Source organism: Herpailurus yagouaroundi, unplaced genomic scaffold, assembly GCF_014898765.1.
Source record: "Herpailurus yagouaroundi ecotype Mexico unplaced genomic scaffold, PumYag 182, whole genome shotgun sequence".
NCBI classification, from domain to species: Eukaryota; Metazoa; Chordata; class Mammalia; order Carnivora; family Felidae; genus Herpailurus; species Herpailurus yagouaroundi.
In genome coordinates this window covers 7,819,541-7,834,393 of record NW_024412413.1, presented here as the reverse complement: position 1 = coordinate 7,834,393, position 14,853 = coordinate 7,819,541, and the positions used below count along the sequence as shown (strand labels likewise).

Below are 14,853 nucleotides of genomic sequence, written 5' to 3'. Positions count from 1 at the left end.
AGGCAGAGAGTTGGTGTATAGGTGGTGAGACTGTCCTTCCCAGAGAGTTACAGTCTGGATGCAGCAGTGGGGTAAGGGGTCCTGATAGGAAGAGATAGCAGCGGGGGAGGAGAGAGAGACACACACACACAGATAATTTCAGTGCCATGATAGGATGCTGTAAGAACAAGAAGGGCACATAGAGGAAGAGTTGTGCTTAGAAACCACGATTAATTGAACCAAGTAGGTCATTATCAAGTGGTATCTTCAAGGGATGGATTATTTTTTGATAGTATAATCAGTTGTAGATTCAAGTATATCTAATTATTAGATACCCAATAATGCCTTGTTAATGTGAAAACTACTTAGAGAATCAAGAGGAAAGAAAATTCAAAACACCTCCTATGTATATTGAGTTAATACTGTTAGTCCACAAATCAACCAGGGACAATTTTTACTTTTCAGGGGACATTTGGTAATCTCTGGAGACATTTTTGGTTGTCACAAAATGTAAGGGGTACTCCTGGCATTGAGAGAGACCACAGATCTGTTGAGTATCTTACAATGCACAGGACAATTCCCCTTTTCCTCCACAACAAAGAGTATCCAACCCAAAATGTTTAATAGTTCCAAGATTGAGAAACCCTGGGTTAATCCATAATTTGCATCCTCTTTTTAGTGGGGGTGGTTTGTATGTTGAAAGAGCTAGAGGCATGGTTTTTGTATCTTACTCTAGCTAGATTTTGATTAAGGAAAACTAATCTGTAGGCTGACGTCAGGTGAAAGTGAATTCATTCAGATCAAGGAATTGGTTTGTGGCAGGCACTGTGATAGGCACTGGGTAAAGAGTGGCAGACAGCCCATGTCTTCATGGAGCTCACTTTGAACGTTATGCAAATGGTGAATCTTTTGTATTCATTGTCTTTGTTATTATAACATTAAACTTCTTTTTCATTCTGTACTTAGTTTGGTTATTTTAACCTTCTCTAAGGAATTCTAGAATATTAAACAATTATATACTTTGTTTTCATGACTATCAGTACAAACCCAGCAACTCACATAATGGGTGTTGTTCTAAGATTTTTTCCTTGGCCTTTAGGTACAGTTCGTAAGTGTTTAAACCAAATATTCTCTAATTTTTAAATACATACGTAACAATTTTTTTTAGGGTAATGTGAAAAACCTCAATACAAATGGATAGTATCCCATGGAGTGAGGTTTGGAAATACTTAATGCTTACCAAGAGCAAAAACATAGAGCAATTTGTAATTTTGGTCAAACTTTAACCTTTATCTTTTTTCTTCACTTTTAGATTTTGGCTCTCTTTTTGACTTGGAGCATGACTTACCAGATGAATTAATCAACTCTACAGAATTGGGACTAACCAATGGTGGTGATATTAGTCAGCTTCAGACAAGTCTTGGCATAGTTCAAGATGCAGCCTCTAAACATAAACAACTGTCAGAATTGCTACGGTCTGGCAGTTCCCCTAACCTCAATATGGGGGTTGGTGGCCCGGGCCAAGGCATGGCCAGCCAGGCCCAACAGAACAGTCCTGGATTAGGTCTGATAAATAGCATGGTCAAAAGCCCAATGGCACAGGCAGGCTTGACTTCTCCCAACATGGGAATGGGCACTAGTGGACCAAATCAGGGTCCTACGCCATCTGCAGCAGGTATGATGAACAGTCCAGTAAATCAACCTACCATGGGAATGAACACAGGGATGAATGCTGGCATGAATCCTGGAATGCTGAATGCAGGCAATGGACAGGGGATGATGCCCAATCAAGTCATGAACGGTTCAATTGGAGCAGGCCGAGGGCGACCTAATATGCAGTACCCAAACCCAGGCATGGGAAATGCTGGCAATTTAATGACTGAGCCACTACAGCAAGGCTCTCCTCAGATGGGAGGACAAACAGGATTGAGGGGCCCCCAGCCTCTTAAGGTAAGTACATTTTTGGTTTGTATGCACTATCAGTATGTTTTTGATTATCCCAATGATGGAGGGAGGGCTTGAGGTCAGTTATTCACTTATCTTTACTATTCATGTTTAGTCTTCCTACATGGTGTACTGTTTCCCATGGATGCCAAGGATCTACTATGTTGTGATGAATTTTTTTTTAAATTTTTTAATGTTTATTTATTTTTGAGACAGCATGAACAGGGGAGGGGCAGAGAGAGAGGGAGACACAGAATCTGAAACAGGCTCCAGGCTCTGAGCTGTCAGCACAGAGCCTGACGCGGGGCTCAAACCCACAAACTGTGAGATCATGACCTGAGCCGAAGTCGGACGTTTAACCGACTGAGCCACCCAGGTGCCCCATGTTGTCATGAATTTTATGAAGCTCTTACATTAATTTTAAGTAAAACAATTATTTACAGCTCAAGGGTATTGTATAATAATACTTCAGTTCTAAATGATTGTTAGCTAATTCCTGTTTTGTCAATATTAGAATAAATATTAGAATATTTTCACAAATACCAGAATATTTTCATATCCTTTCTTTTTAATTTTTTTTAAGTTTTATTTTATTTTGAGAGAGAGAGAGAGCATGAGCAGAGTAGGGGCACAAAGAGAGAGGGAAAGAATCCCAAGCAGGCCCCATACTGTCTGTGCAGTGCCAGACCTGGGGCTTGAACCTACAAACATATCATGACCTGAGATGAAACTGAGTCAGACGCTTAACTGACTGAGCCACCCTGGCACCCTGTGTTTTCATCTCATTTCTAAGCCAGCTTTAGCATGCATAGCCTCCTTATATACTATGGGGCCGCTTTGGTGGCTCAGTTGATTAAGCAGTTGACTCTTGATTTTGGCTCAGGTCATAATCTCTGGGTCGTGAGATCAAGCCCCTTGTAGGGTTCTGCTCTGAGTGTGGAGCCTGCTTAAGATTCTTTGTCCCTTCCCCGCGTGCACATGCTCTCAAAAAAACCAACTAACCAAGGAAATAAATAAAAATACAGTTTTGAGCCAGCTGGCTTTATATTGTCTTCAGATAGACATCACTTATTTCCACTGCTTCGAATGTCCTTGGTATTCAAGAGATACCCTAAAAGATTTATTAAATGTTATTTTTCCTTGTTAGTTGATGGATGTTAAGGTGCATTAGTTTACTGTGAAGCCTCAACTGACATTCCAGGTGTCCAGTTAACCTGATTTTGGTCATTGTTTGAAAGGGTTTTCTTTAAAAAGCCTACTTTTTTTTTTTTTTTTTTTTTTTTAGCTTTTATTAAGTAGAGCAGCTAAATACATTTTGTAAAACTTTTTAAATGTGTTCTTTATATATAGAATTTATATAAGCATATATTTGTTGCTTATTCCTTCATATTTTTCCTGCATTTTTATTTATTTTTTCTTGAAGTGGTATCACACTACAGTTGCCAGCACCTGGTATGTGGCTGGTAAATAGTTGTTGAATGAAAGAGATGGTTTTGCTTGGAAGGGGATATTGGGGGTAGGCAAGATTTTCACAAGGAGTTGGGAGCAAGCTTTCACTGTAAAAGAAATAACTGAGCAAGCATTGGGACTTCTGTGTTCCTGAAAATTGTGATGAGATGAGAGAGAGTTCAGGGGTGAATTGGGAATGGGGAGACTGAGGTCATGTTAGATATGTGAAAGCCCCCCCCCTTTTTTTTTTTGCTATACAGTACAGAATACTGACCTCTTAGGGAAATTCCTACCTCCTCTGTAGATTATCCCTTTTTGATGCTTTCATGTTGCTGTGTCGATATGGTTTACTTAGAGTATTTGGAGTGAAAACCAGAAGCAAGAAGGTAAAATGTTTATTAGATACCTCTTTTAGGTTCTAGAACATAGTTGTGAGGAGTCCTTACCCTCCATTATTGTTATACTCCAGTGGGGAGAGGTGGTGTGACAGACTAAACCTTCACTGATTGATCAAATATTTACTGCATCCCAGCTTTGGTGCTCCAGATAGAGCAGTGATTAAACTTATTTCATAGATCTTACTTTTTTATTAGTGTGTACATAAGTTGTAAGTTTATAGTATTCTAAGTATTGCTATGAAGAAAAATTTAAAAAGGAAGGTCTCAGGGGCTCCTGGCTGCCTCAGTCCATAGAACGTGCAACTCTTTTTTCTTTTTTTTTTTTTAATTTTATTTATTTTTGAGAGAGAGAGAGAGAGAGAGAGAGAGAGAGAGAGAGACCGAGCCCGAGTTGGGGAGGGGTGGAGAGAGAGGGAGACACAGAATGTGAAGTAGGCTCCAGGCTCTCAGCTGTCAGCACAGAGCCTGAAGCGGGCGGGGCTTGAACTCAAGAACTGTGAGATCATGACCTGAGCCGAAGTTGGACACTTAACTGAGCCACCTAGGCTCCCAGAACGTGCATCTTAATCTCGGGGTTGTAAGTTCGAGCCCCACTTTGGGTGTATAGATGAGTTAAAAGTAAAATCTTTAGAAGCAAAGAAAAAAATGGAAAGACTCATTGGGATTGGGGCACTATTCTATTTATAATCTAAATCACAATTTCTTACATCAGCATTGTTTCAGGGACTGGATATATAGCAGTGTACAAAAGAGACAAAAATTCCTGTCCTTGTGGAGCTTCTGTTTTCCTGGGGTGGAGGAATTGAAATATAAAAATTCTATTATTAAAATATTTTGTTATTTAAATGAGCCCCATCTAGTTACCTGGGTGGCTCAGTGGCTTAGGCATCCAACTTTTGATCTCAGCTCAGGTCTTGATCTTAGGGTTGTGAGTTCAAGCCCCATGCTGGACTCTGTGCTGAGCATAAAGCCTACTTAAAACAGTGATAATAATAGGGGCACCTGGGTGGCTCAGTCACTTGAGCATCCAACTCTTGATTTCAGCTCAGGTCTTGATCCCAGGATTGCGGGATCAAGCCCACGTGGGGCTCTGCTGTATGTGGAGCCTGCTTAAGATTCTCTCTCTTTATCCCTCTGCTGCTCTCCTCCGCTCGTTCTCTCGCGCACTCTCTCCCTCTTAGAAAGTATTTAAAAACCAATAATAATTAAATGAATGAATCGCACTTATATTTTGTAAGTTGATATTTGTCAAGCACTTAGCGCAGTGCATAAGAACCCTAAATGTTTATTTAGCAAATGAGTTTTTGGGAATTGTGGAGGTTTAGGATGAGATACCCAGTTAATGTATAGATTAGTATACAAGTATAATATAAAATGTACTTTTATAAAATGAGTTTTCTCTTTATGGCAGGAAAAAAGCCCTTTCTATATTTTCCTATTGAAGATTAAAATAAATGCAAGTCAAGGCATTAAAATTGTTGGCTAGCAATTCCCCTTCCATGGGACCAGGTCCTAAAATTACCTCAAAGGGTCAATTATATTCATTACATTTCTTCCAAAATTCCTAAGAGTTCCAGTGATCTTTAAGAATCAGGAATTAAGGAGGCTTTCAGTGAGACTTGAAGATTTGAACCCTGTTGGCAAATGGCAGTGGTTTTTTTATACAGTTCTTTTTATGGATGAATCTGTGGTTCAGAGTGTGCAGGCAGGTTGTGACATTACTGCTTACAACATTCTTCCAAAAATTTGGCAAACTGGTTTATGGAAGGAAACTTGGATCATACACCCTTTTAACGTAGCCTTTGATTTTGCAGTTAGCATAAAATAAAGACAAATGTTGTCAGGAGGGTTCAGTGAGGGGCAGAATAGTGCACACTTTTTTTTGAACCATACTACCTGGATTAGAATCTGGGCTGTTAACATAAGCATCCTCCTCTTCTGCTGCATATTGGCAAAGCTTGGTTAAGTCATTTCACTCTGTAATAATTTCACAAAACTATATCTGCCTCCTCAAAAATGCTGGTGACAAAAGAAGTAAACTTTGAGAATCTTTTCCCTAATAGCTACCTTCTGTGTATGAAGAAAGATGAAGTTAATAAAAGCATCATAGTTAATGGTGTGGACTATGGAGCTTTACTGCCTGTGTTAAAAATGAACTCAGTCACTCACAGAGTAAGCTATTACCATGGGCAAGTTGCTTATTGTACTTCAGTTTTCCCACCTATAGAACGGAAATAATAAGAGTGAATGTCACCTACCTCATGGGATTGTCGGGGAACTATAAACGATTAGTAGAAGTAAGCCCTTTGTGAAGGGTATGTAGTAAGGACGTACTTGTAGAGTGGTAATAGTGGTAGCAAGTGCTTAGTATTATTGTAGTTTCCATTTTGTGATGTTCTTTTTTTTTTTAATTTTTTTTTTTAACGTTTATTTATTTTTGAGACAGAGAGAAACAGAGCATGAATGGGGGAGGGTCAGAGAGAGAGAGGGAGACACAGAATCTGAAACAGGCTCCAGGCTCTGAGCTGTCAGCACAGAGCCCGACGCGGGGCTCGAACTCACGGACCGCGAGATCGTGACCTGAGCCGAAGTCGGACGCTTAACCGACTGAGCCACCCAGGCGCCCCTAGTGATGTTCTTAAAAACATTTTTGTGGGGGAGGGGGAGAAATCAAATCGAGATCATGTAATCTTGTAATGGAGAAGCTGTAATCTTGTAGAGACGTAGAATCTTGTAATCATGTAATCGAGAAGCTGTAATCTTCTAGAGACGTAGCTCTATAAGATTATAGAGCTATAGATTAAGATTATAGACGGCTATAAGGGGAGATGAAACAACCCCATGAAATGGCTGTTGGCTGGAGGATATGGGAATGCCCATCAGTAGAGACTTCAGGGGATTAATATTCTATAAATTTGACAGAAAATTAACTTTCTTTGGAAATGAGGACTTTTTATTCAGGAAGTGTTCATTAACATTCTGGAGGGGGTTTTTTTTGTTTTTTTTTTTTTCCCTTAGAAAATAAAAAAAAAAAAAACCTGTTCTGTGAAAGCACTTGTTAACAGTTAAAGAGACAAGATCCAGAATATTATCAAATAGCAACATCAGACAGTATAATTGTACCTAAATTAATGTTAGGCTCCAAAAGCTAAGGAGCTACTACTGAATGTTAATAGGTATTTAATATGTGTTAGGGTCATTAATTCCTAATATCAACCCTATGATTTTATTCCCATTATACAGGTTAGGAGACAAATCAGGGAGTGGGTATTACAGAGAACTCTTGTCTTTCTGAAATAAAAGTGCGTGTTATTTATCACTGTAGTATAATGTCATTCTGTTATTAACAATTCCTGTATTGATAAAACATCCACAGCTAAAAACAGATACGATGCTTTTATGTTTCTTACAGCAGCAGTCACCTCCTCACTTGCTTGTAACCTTACATAGGGGTGATCATTGCTAGACTAAGACATGTGAGAGCGGGAACCATACCTGTTTTCTCTAATTCTGCCTTAGTGATACAGACACAGCCTTGGAGCATCTTTATATGTACTACTTTTAGTTCTTATTCTGTAGTCCTAGATCTGGGAGATGACAAATCCTACCCTCCTTTACTGTGACTCTGGTTACCTCACATGCTATGAAGACTTATGTGTTACTTGCTATCTGGATAGATTCATAGCCAAAATTTATATGCTTTGTGACTAATGAAATTCGTATTTTAAAACAACAACAACTCTGAACTTCATTTAAATGAATATTAGCCTTGGGGCGCCTAGGTGGCTCAGTCTGTTGAGCGTCCAACTTCAGCTCAGGCCATGATCTTGAAGTCCCATGAGTTTAAGCCCCGCATCAGGCTCTGCTGACAGCTCAGAGCCTGGAGCCTGCTTCAGATTCTGTCTCCCTACCTCTCTGCCCCTCCCCTGCTCACGCTCTGTCTCTCTGTGTCTCAAAATAAATAAAAACATTTAAAAAAAATTTTTTTAATGAGTATTAGCCTTGGGAATAACTCCCCTTTTCTTTCTTTTCTCTTCAAAAAAAATTTGGGGTGGGGGTGGTGTGCCTGGCTGGCTCAGAAGAGCGCGCAACTTGATCTTGGGGTCATGAGTTCAAGCCCCACATTGGGTATAGAGATGACTTAAATAAAAAACTTAAATTTTAAAAAAATTTTTGAGGAGGTAGGAGCAGTAATATCATTTTTGGAGCTCTTCTTTTAAAATTAAGATCAGGCTGTGATGGTTTTTGGCATATGATATTAAAGAGTATTTTTTTTTTAATTTTTTTTTTTAACGTTTATTCATTTTTGAGACAGAAACAGAGCACGAATGGGGGAGGGGCAGAGAGAGAGGGAGACACAGAATCAGAAGCAGGCTCCAGGCTCTGAGCTATCAGCCAGAGCCCGACACGGGGCTCGAACTCACAGTCCGTGAGATCGTGACCTGAGCTGAAGTCGGACGCTCAACCGACTGAGCCACCCAGGCGCCCCAAAGAGTATTTAACCTATGAAGTTTTAAAGTAAGAGCAGTGATTGAACTTGGATTGGCAAGGAATGAAGCAGGTAGGAAGGACCAGTTGGGCAGCGCGTGTTAAGCGTAAGTCAAGGAGAAAGAATCCACGTTGAGAGAAAGATTGTCTTAAATACTGTAGTCTGATGGGTTTTAGAAACCCAAATTTACAATCTAGGTGGATACAGTTTTAGGTATGCAGTATCAGTTAAACTAAGATATTGGTATAAGAATAATGGGAAGAAATAAAGAAAAATAATGTTTAGGATTTGGTGTAGGTTCTGAGAGATCCCTAGTCCTCCTGGTTTATCATTGTACCCTCAGTGATTAACTTGATGTCTGGCATATAACTTGTATACAGGTACATAACATGGGCATTTATCAACTCCAGTAGATAGTAGGAAATGTCTGAATGTAGTTCAATTTTGTTTTTATTATTTGATGAATTTTGGAGTCACCTGCATGGTATTTATTGGTTTGTGTTACTGTGGTGCCTGCAAGTCTTATTAAAGGAGTTTTTTCCCCCTATATTAAATATTTCCAAATAGCTATATTCTTTATATGAGGTACCACTTTTTATTTTTCCTATTTATTTGCCAGTGATTGCCGCTCTCCGGTATCTTTTTGTACTCCTGTGCTCTGTACGTTTCTGCTTTTAATATACTGAAAATTTAGAAACAACCTGTAGAGTGAGATTTTTTTTTTTTTTTTAAGAGAGAAAAGCTAATCCCCTGAGGTGCTTTTTGTTCTAGTTGCCCAGAGCTGTTATAGCTAGCTTCCTGGTCTCCTGGTCCTCTGCGTTTTGAGTTTAGTTATCTGTATCCTTGTGATGCAGGTAGGTGGTGAGTAGTTGGACACCTGGATCACATTAGGTATAGAGAAGGGGAACAAGATCAAATAACGAACTACAGTGTAGCAGAAATTAAGTACAGTATATTCCCTTCCTGTTATATTTGGTGGGGGAGTACTGGAGGTTGGGGAGAGTGAAAGGGTAAGGATAGGGAGATTGGTTGTATTTTATCTAACACTGGCAAAACCAAAAAAGACTGAGAGCCTTTGTTGGTCAGGGTGTCGAGAAGTGTCAGGAATGAATTGCTGCCAGCTGACCAGTAGTCAGTGCAGTCTCTCTATTTGAGGCCATAGTCCACTTTGGAGTTCCTAGCTAAGGCATCGTGATTGAGAAAGTAAGCAATGTCAGGAACTGGTTGAAACTCAGTTGGTGTGAGCAGGTAAGGCAGTGTCTGTGTGAACAAACATGAAGGACCAGATTCTCCTCTGATCTATTTGAGTAGAGACATACTTATTAAGAGACCTCAAAACAGCCTGCAGATCCCAGTATTTTATTTATTTATGTAAATAATGGACTCCTAAAAGCTTAATTTATTGTCTGTTGGTCTTTTATGGTCTGTCTTGCAGATTCTGTGTTAGAATGGCTTTCGTTTTATGTCTATCATGAATTTCCACGCTAATAGGAAACACAGTTAAGTGAACTGTAACTCTCCCAGATACAGGCTCGTGTATTATTGGAACTATAGTAGTATGAATGTTAGTACTGGAAAAGCATCTGTAGCCCCCACACCTGCAGCCACACATGAAACTACCAAAAGAAACCTGAACTTGGGTTTAAACCTGTTTCTGTATTTGATCGTCCCTACAGTCTTATTGGCCAGATTCACTTAAGAAATTCCAGTTATTGAAGACTCAAGCAGTAAGTTTTTTACTCTGGATGCTTCCCATTCAGGCTGCTCCAAACCTTGCCACTTCTTTCAGGCTCAATTCCTGAGTTACTGAACTCCATCCTAGTCTCTGATCTCATCTGGAAACTGTAAATGTTCTCGAATTTTTCTTTATTTTGCCTCTTCACTATAGGCAAACCTTGGAACTGATAAAGATGTCATATTCGTATACATTTGCCAGAGAATAGGTACTGCATATGGTTGAAAGAACAGTTTTATTTACAGGGGCTTATGTGTTTATTTTATGACTTTTATATTTCTGTTTTCCTGAGTCAAGGGGCTCCTTTTGTTGATCAGATTTAGGACAGTGGGGTTACAAAGAGAAATGGACTGAGTTCTTTCCCCTACTGTGCAGAGTCTTGGGGCATAGAAGAGGCAGGCATTTTATTTTATCATCTGTGTTGTATTATAAATAAAGGCACAAACATTTATGTCAGGGTAGAAAAAGAGTTCTTTAGCTCTCTAGGACTATAGACAGATGTTTCATAGAGATGGTAGCTTTTGAAATGTATCTTTAAGTAACGCAACAAAAAGAAAAATTGGACTGCCTCTTTGTGAACTTAGTATTTTATTTCTTTTACAGGTTATCATTCAGGAGTCAAACAGGAAGGGAGGGTGTGCCACTGTCTAGTTATAGGGAAAAGGAAAATCTTTAAGGCAGATGCTAGAGATTCAAGAAGCAAGCTGCTCCTCAGATTTGTAAGTTAGTTGGTACAGGATATAGTAGGACACCATGGATAGATAGGCCTCATGGAGATCACGAAGGCTCTGGGTAGAAAATAGAATAGACAGAAAGTGAGGAAACCTGTTGGACACAGTCTACACAAGCTGTGATTGAGGGGCTTGAATTAAGACAGTGACAGTGGACTGGGAGCAATTGTAGGGTGTGTGTGTGTGTGTGTGTGTGTGTGTGTGTGTGTGTGTGTGTGTGTTTAGAGATGGAATTTGAAGGCTCCTCTGATAGAATTGGATCTAGCTGAGAGGGATGAAAATCTAGTATGACTCCTTTTAATTGGGCAGTAGCGGTAGTTTCCCTAGTTTTCTGAGAGCTTTGCTATATGTTTTAGTAGGTGGTGTTTGACTTACAGTGGTTTCTTATATGGAAGGATTGTAAGTTTTATCATTGCTATCTGTAAAACATTTGGCTTCTGAATAATTAATACTCTGTTCTTTAATAAATGTCCAGCACTCCAGGTTGACTTTATAAATACAGACAAAAACCTCCTTTCTTAAGTATATAAGGGTTACAAAGAAATTTAAACTACTTCAAGATCCAAGCAGGTAATTTAATGAATAAAGCAGCTAGGTTTTTTAAATTTATTTTTTTATTCTTTTTGAGGGAGAGCATGCGAGCTGGGGAGAGCAGCAGAGGGTGAGGGTGAGAGAGAATCTTAAGCAGGCTCCACGCTCAGCATGGAGTCCAGTGCAGGGCTTGATCCCACTATCCTGGGATCGTGACCTACGCCAAAATTAAGAGTCAGACACATAACCCACTGAATTAAGAGTCAGACACATAACCCACTGAGCCACCCAGGCGCCTCAAAGCTGCTAGGTTTAAGACAGCAAGGAATGATATGGACTCTGAAGTTTACATGTTCTGTCTAAAGGATTCAGATTCAGAAAGTTTCAAAACCACTCTGCCGCTTTGTTCCTAAATGAAAAATCTCCCCTGAACTATCAGTTTGCTACCTTTTATGTAAACAAAATGCTGGAACAAGCATTCAGATGCTTTTCACATATCAACTCTCTAACAAATTTAGGGATTAGGTCATTTATTGAGTTGAATTTATTAAGTCATATATTGTACATTAAATAAAAATATATTTAATGCATTAAAAGTGAAGATGAATGGTAAACCTTAGCAGATACAGATTAATGAAAATGCTTATAAAAATTTCTAAAACACATTTATATCAAGTATTTACAGAAAATAGCTGTAAATTTACTCTACCTGAGCTGAGGCTCCTCAATTTTGAAAGTGAGTATTTTCATGAACATACTTCTCTAGTCTTATTTATAATGGTAGAGGATTTCCTTTAAAATTGTTTTTATAAATTAGGAAGTGGAAAAGGAAAGAGGGGCACCTCGGTGGCTCAGTCAGTTAAGCATCTGACTGAGGCTCAGGTCATGATCTCATAGTTCGTGGGTTCGAGCCCTGCGTTGCGCTCTGGGCTGACAGCTCAGAGCCTGGAACCTGCTTCTGATTCTGTGTCTCCCTCTCTCTCTCTCAAAAATAAACGTTTAAAAAAAAAAAAAAAAAAAGGAAAGAGAATAGTAATGTTCCGTTAATGTAAGGAATAAGATTTAATTTCTCATCTTTTTTTTTTTTAATTCTTAGATGGGAATGATGAACAACCCTAATCCTTACGGTTCACCATACACTCAGAATTCTGGACAGCAGATTGGAGCCAGTGGCCTTGGTCTCCAGATTCAGACAAAGTCTGTACTACCAAATAGCTTACCTCCATTTGCAATGGACAAAAAGGCAGTTCCTGGTGGAGGAATGCCCAACATGGTGGGTAGTAATCTGTCTACAAATTTGTCTTTAAACTGGCGTTTTGACAAAGAACTGTTAAACTGTAATGCTTTCTGCTGTACACACTAGGATGTGAAGATGGACCCTGTGATCAAGGAGGCTTGATACCTTCCATTTCCCATGGGTTTTTATTTCTTGTAGTATTGTTCAGTAAGGGTGTTGGGCCAGATGGGAGCAAGTGGGGCTGCTACAGTGAAAATTTTGTAGCCTGCCATATTACACATCTTCTTGTGAGTATTTCTATAGAATATGAAAGTAGAACTTCTCTTGGAAAGTACTCTCAAGCAAAGGATTCCAACTCTCAGTGACCATATCTACACATTTGTATCTGATATCAGCACACAAAAGTAATTTCCCTCTCAAAGTTAAACACTGTTTTAAACAGTGATTTTGTGGGGGGCGCCTGGGTTGGTCAGTCGGTTCATCTGACTTCAGCTCAGGCCATGATCTGGAGGTTCCTGAGTTCGAGCCCCCAGGGGCGCCTGGGTGGCTCAGTGGGTTAAGCGTCTGACTTCAGCTCAGGTGATGATCTCGAGCTTCCTGAGTTCGAGCCCCGCGTTGGGCTCTGTGCTAACAGCTCAGAGCCTGGAGCCTGGCTTCAGATTCTGTGTCTCCCTCTCTCACTGCCCCTCCTCCACTCATGCTCTGTCTGTCTCTGTCTCTCAAAAATAAAAAATAAAAATGTTTAAAAAAAAAAAAAAAAAAAAACCGTGATTTTTGTTTTGAATAAATCTCCAAAGCTTCTAACATTGCTATTTTTCTAAAAGTAAAACCGTTTCTACTTGTAAATTTGTTAAGTAGTCCCTGTTTACCTTTGGGAAAAATTGTCCTATAGAAATTCCATTTCTCTTTCAGATTTTTTGTTTTTTATTTTTTTGCCTATATTTCAGATACTTTAAGTACTGCAGATCTTTTAAAAAAGAATAAAACATGGCATCTGTGACCCCAGAAATGTTTACTTTATCAGGGAAGAGAAAGCGCTTTCTTCCATAATTACAGAAACTAACTTTTCACCCACCTAAAAGGCCCCTGCTCAGTCTCCCAGGAGGTTTTTATTACTGTGCTTCAGAACCTGACTTGGACTTGCTCTTCACTACGGATTCCTTGCCTTTCCCTCTCCCACCTGAGCTTATGGTGTCCTCTTTGTTTTGCTCTTTGTATATTACATATACTTTGATTATATTACTTGGTGATGTAACTTTGTTATTGAACTTCTTGATGGTGGGACTGATGTTTATCTACCTTGGAATCCCCTGTGGCATGTGGTGGATGTCCTTAAAGGTTTTAATTGAAAATGTCCAGGTCTGGGGCACCTGGGTGGCTCAGTCGGTTAAGCGTCCAACTTCGGCTCAGGTCATGATCTCATGGTCCGTGAGTTCGAGCCCCGCGTCGGGCTCTGTGCTGACTGCTCAGAGCCTGGAGCCTGTTTCAGATTCTGTGTCTCCCTCTCTCTCTGACTCTCCCCCGTTCATGCTCTGTTTCTCTCTGTCTCAAAAATAAACGTGAAAAAAAAAAAAAAAAAAAAAAAGAAAGAAAATGTCCAGGTCTGTATTTACTAAAAAGCACCCTATGACAACTAATGTTACATGGACCTTTGTTGTTTTCTCTCTTAGGGTCAACAGCAGGCCCCACAGGTCCAGCAGCCAGGCCTCGTGACTCCGGTAGCCCAAGGGATGGGTTCTGGAGCGCACACGGCTGATCCAGAGAAGCGCAAGCTCATCCAGCAGCAGCTCGTGCTCCTGTTGCACGCCCACAAGTGCCAGCGCCGCGAGCAGGCTAATGGGGAAGTAAGGCAGTGCAACCTTCCCCACTGTCGCACGATGAAGAACGTCCTGAACCACATGACACACTGCCAGTCAGGCAAGTCCTGCCAAGGTGAGTGGGCTCAGAGGGTTTCTGTGCTTAGCAATGAATATTTATAGTCCGAGAGAAGAAAAAAAGTGTGTTCTACTCTGTTTGGAGACTTCTTTACTGATAATGTCCATGTTAGGAGGTGATAAAATTCAGTATCATTTTGTTATTATGTAGGGTTATGGTAGAAAATTTTAAGGATTTTCCTCTTGTGATGACCCTTACTGACTTTGATTTGCCCCCGCATAGCATAGTTTAAATATTATTGAGGATTTGCTATCATATAGGCAAACACTAAAACAATGTTACCCAACTTAATACAATTTATGTGTGTATGGTGTCATTAGAAATCTGTTTTTAGGGGCGCCTGGGTGGCGCAGTCGGTTAAGCGTCCGACTTCAGCCAGGTCACGATCTCGCGGTCCGTGAGTTCGAGCCCCGCGTCAGGCTCTG

General features: G+C 40.0%; 1 protein-coding gene across 2 annotated transcripts in view; it reads left to right on the top strand.

The window, feature by feature from the left end:
- Positions 1-14,853, top strand: part of EP300 (EP300 lysine acetyltransferase) — an 84,059-nt gene that overhangs the window by 17,057 nt on the left and 52,149 nt on the right. For both annotated transcript variants that reach the window (XM_040490730.1, XM_040490729.1), the window contains exons 2-4: positions 1,292-1,929; positions 12,353-12,529; positions 14,164-14,425. In XM_040490730.1, coding sequence (XP_040346664.1) covers positions 1,292-1,929; positions 12,353-12,529; positions 14,164-14,425 — 1,077 coding nt within the window. The remainder of the gene's footprint in view (positions 1-1,291; positions 1,930-12,352; positions 12,530-14,163; positions 14,426-14,853) is intronic.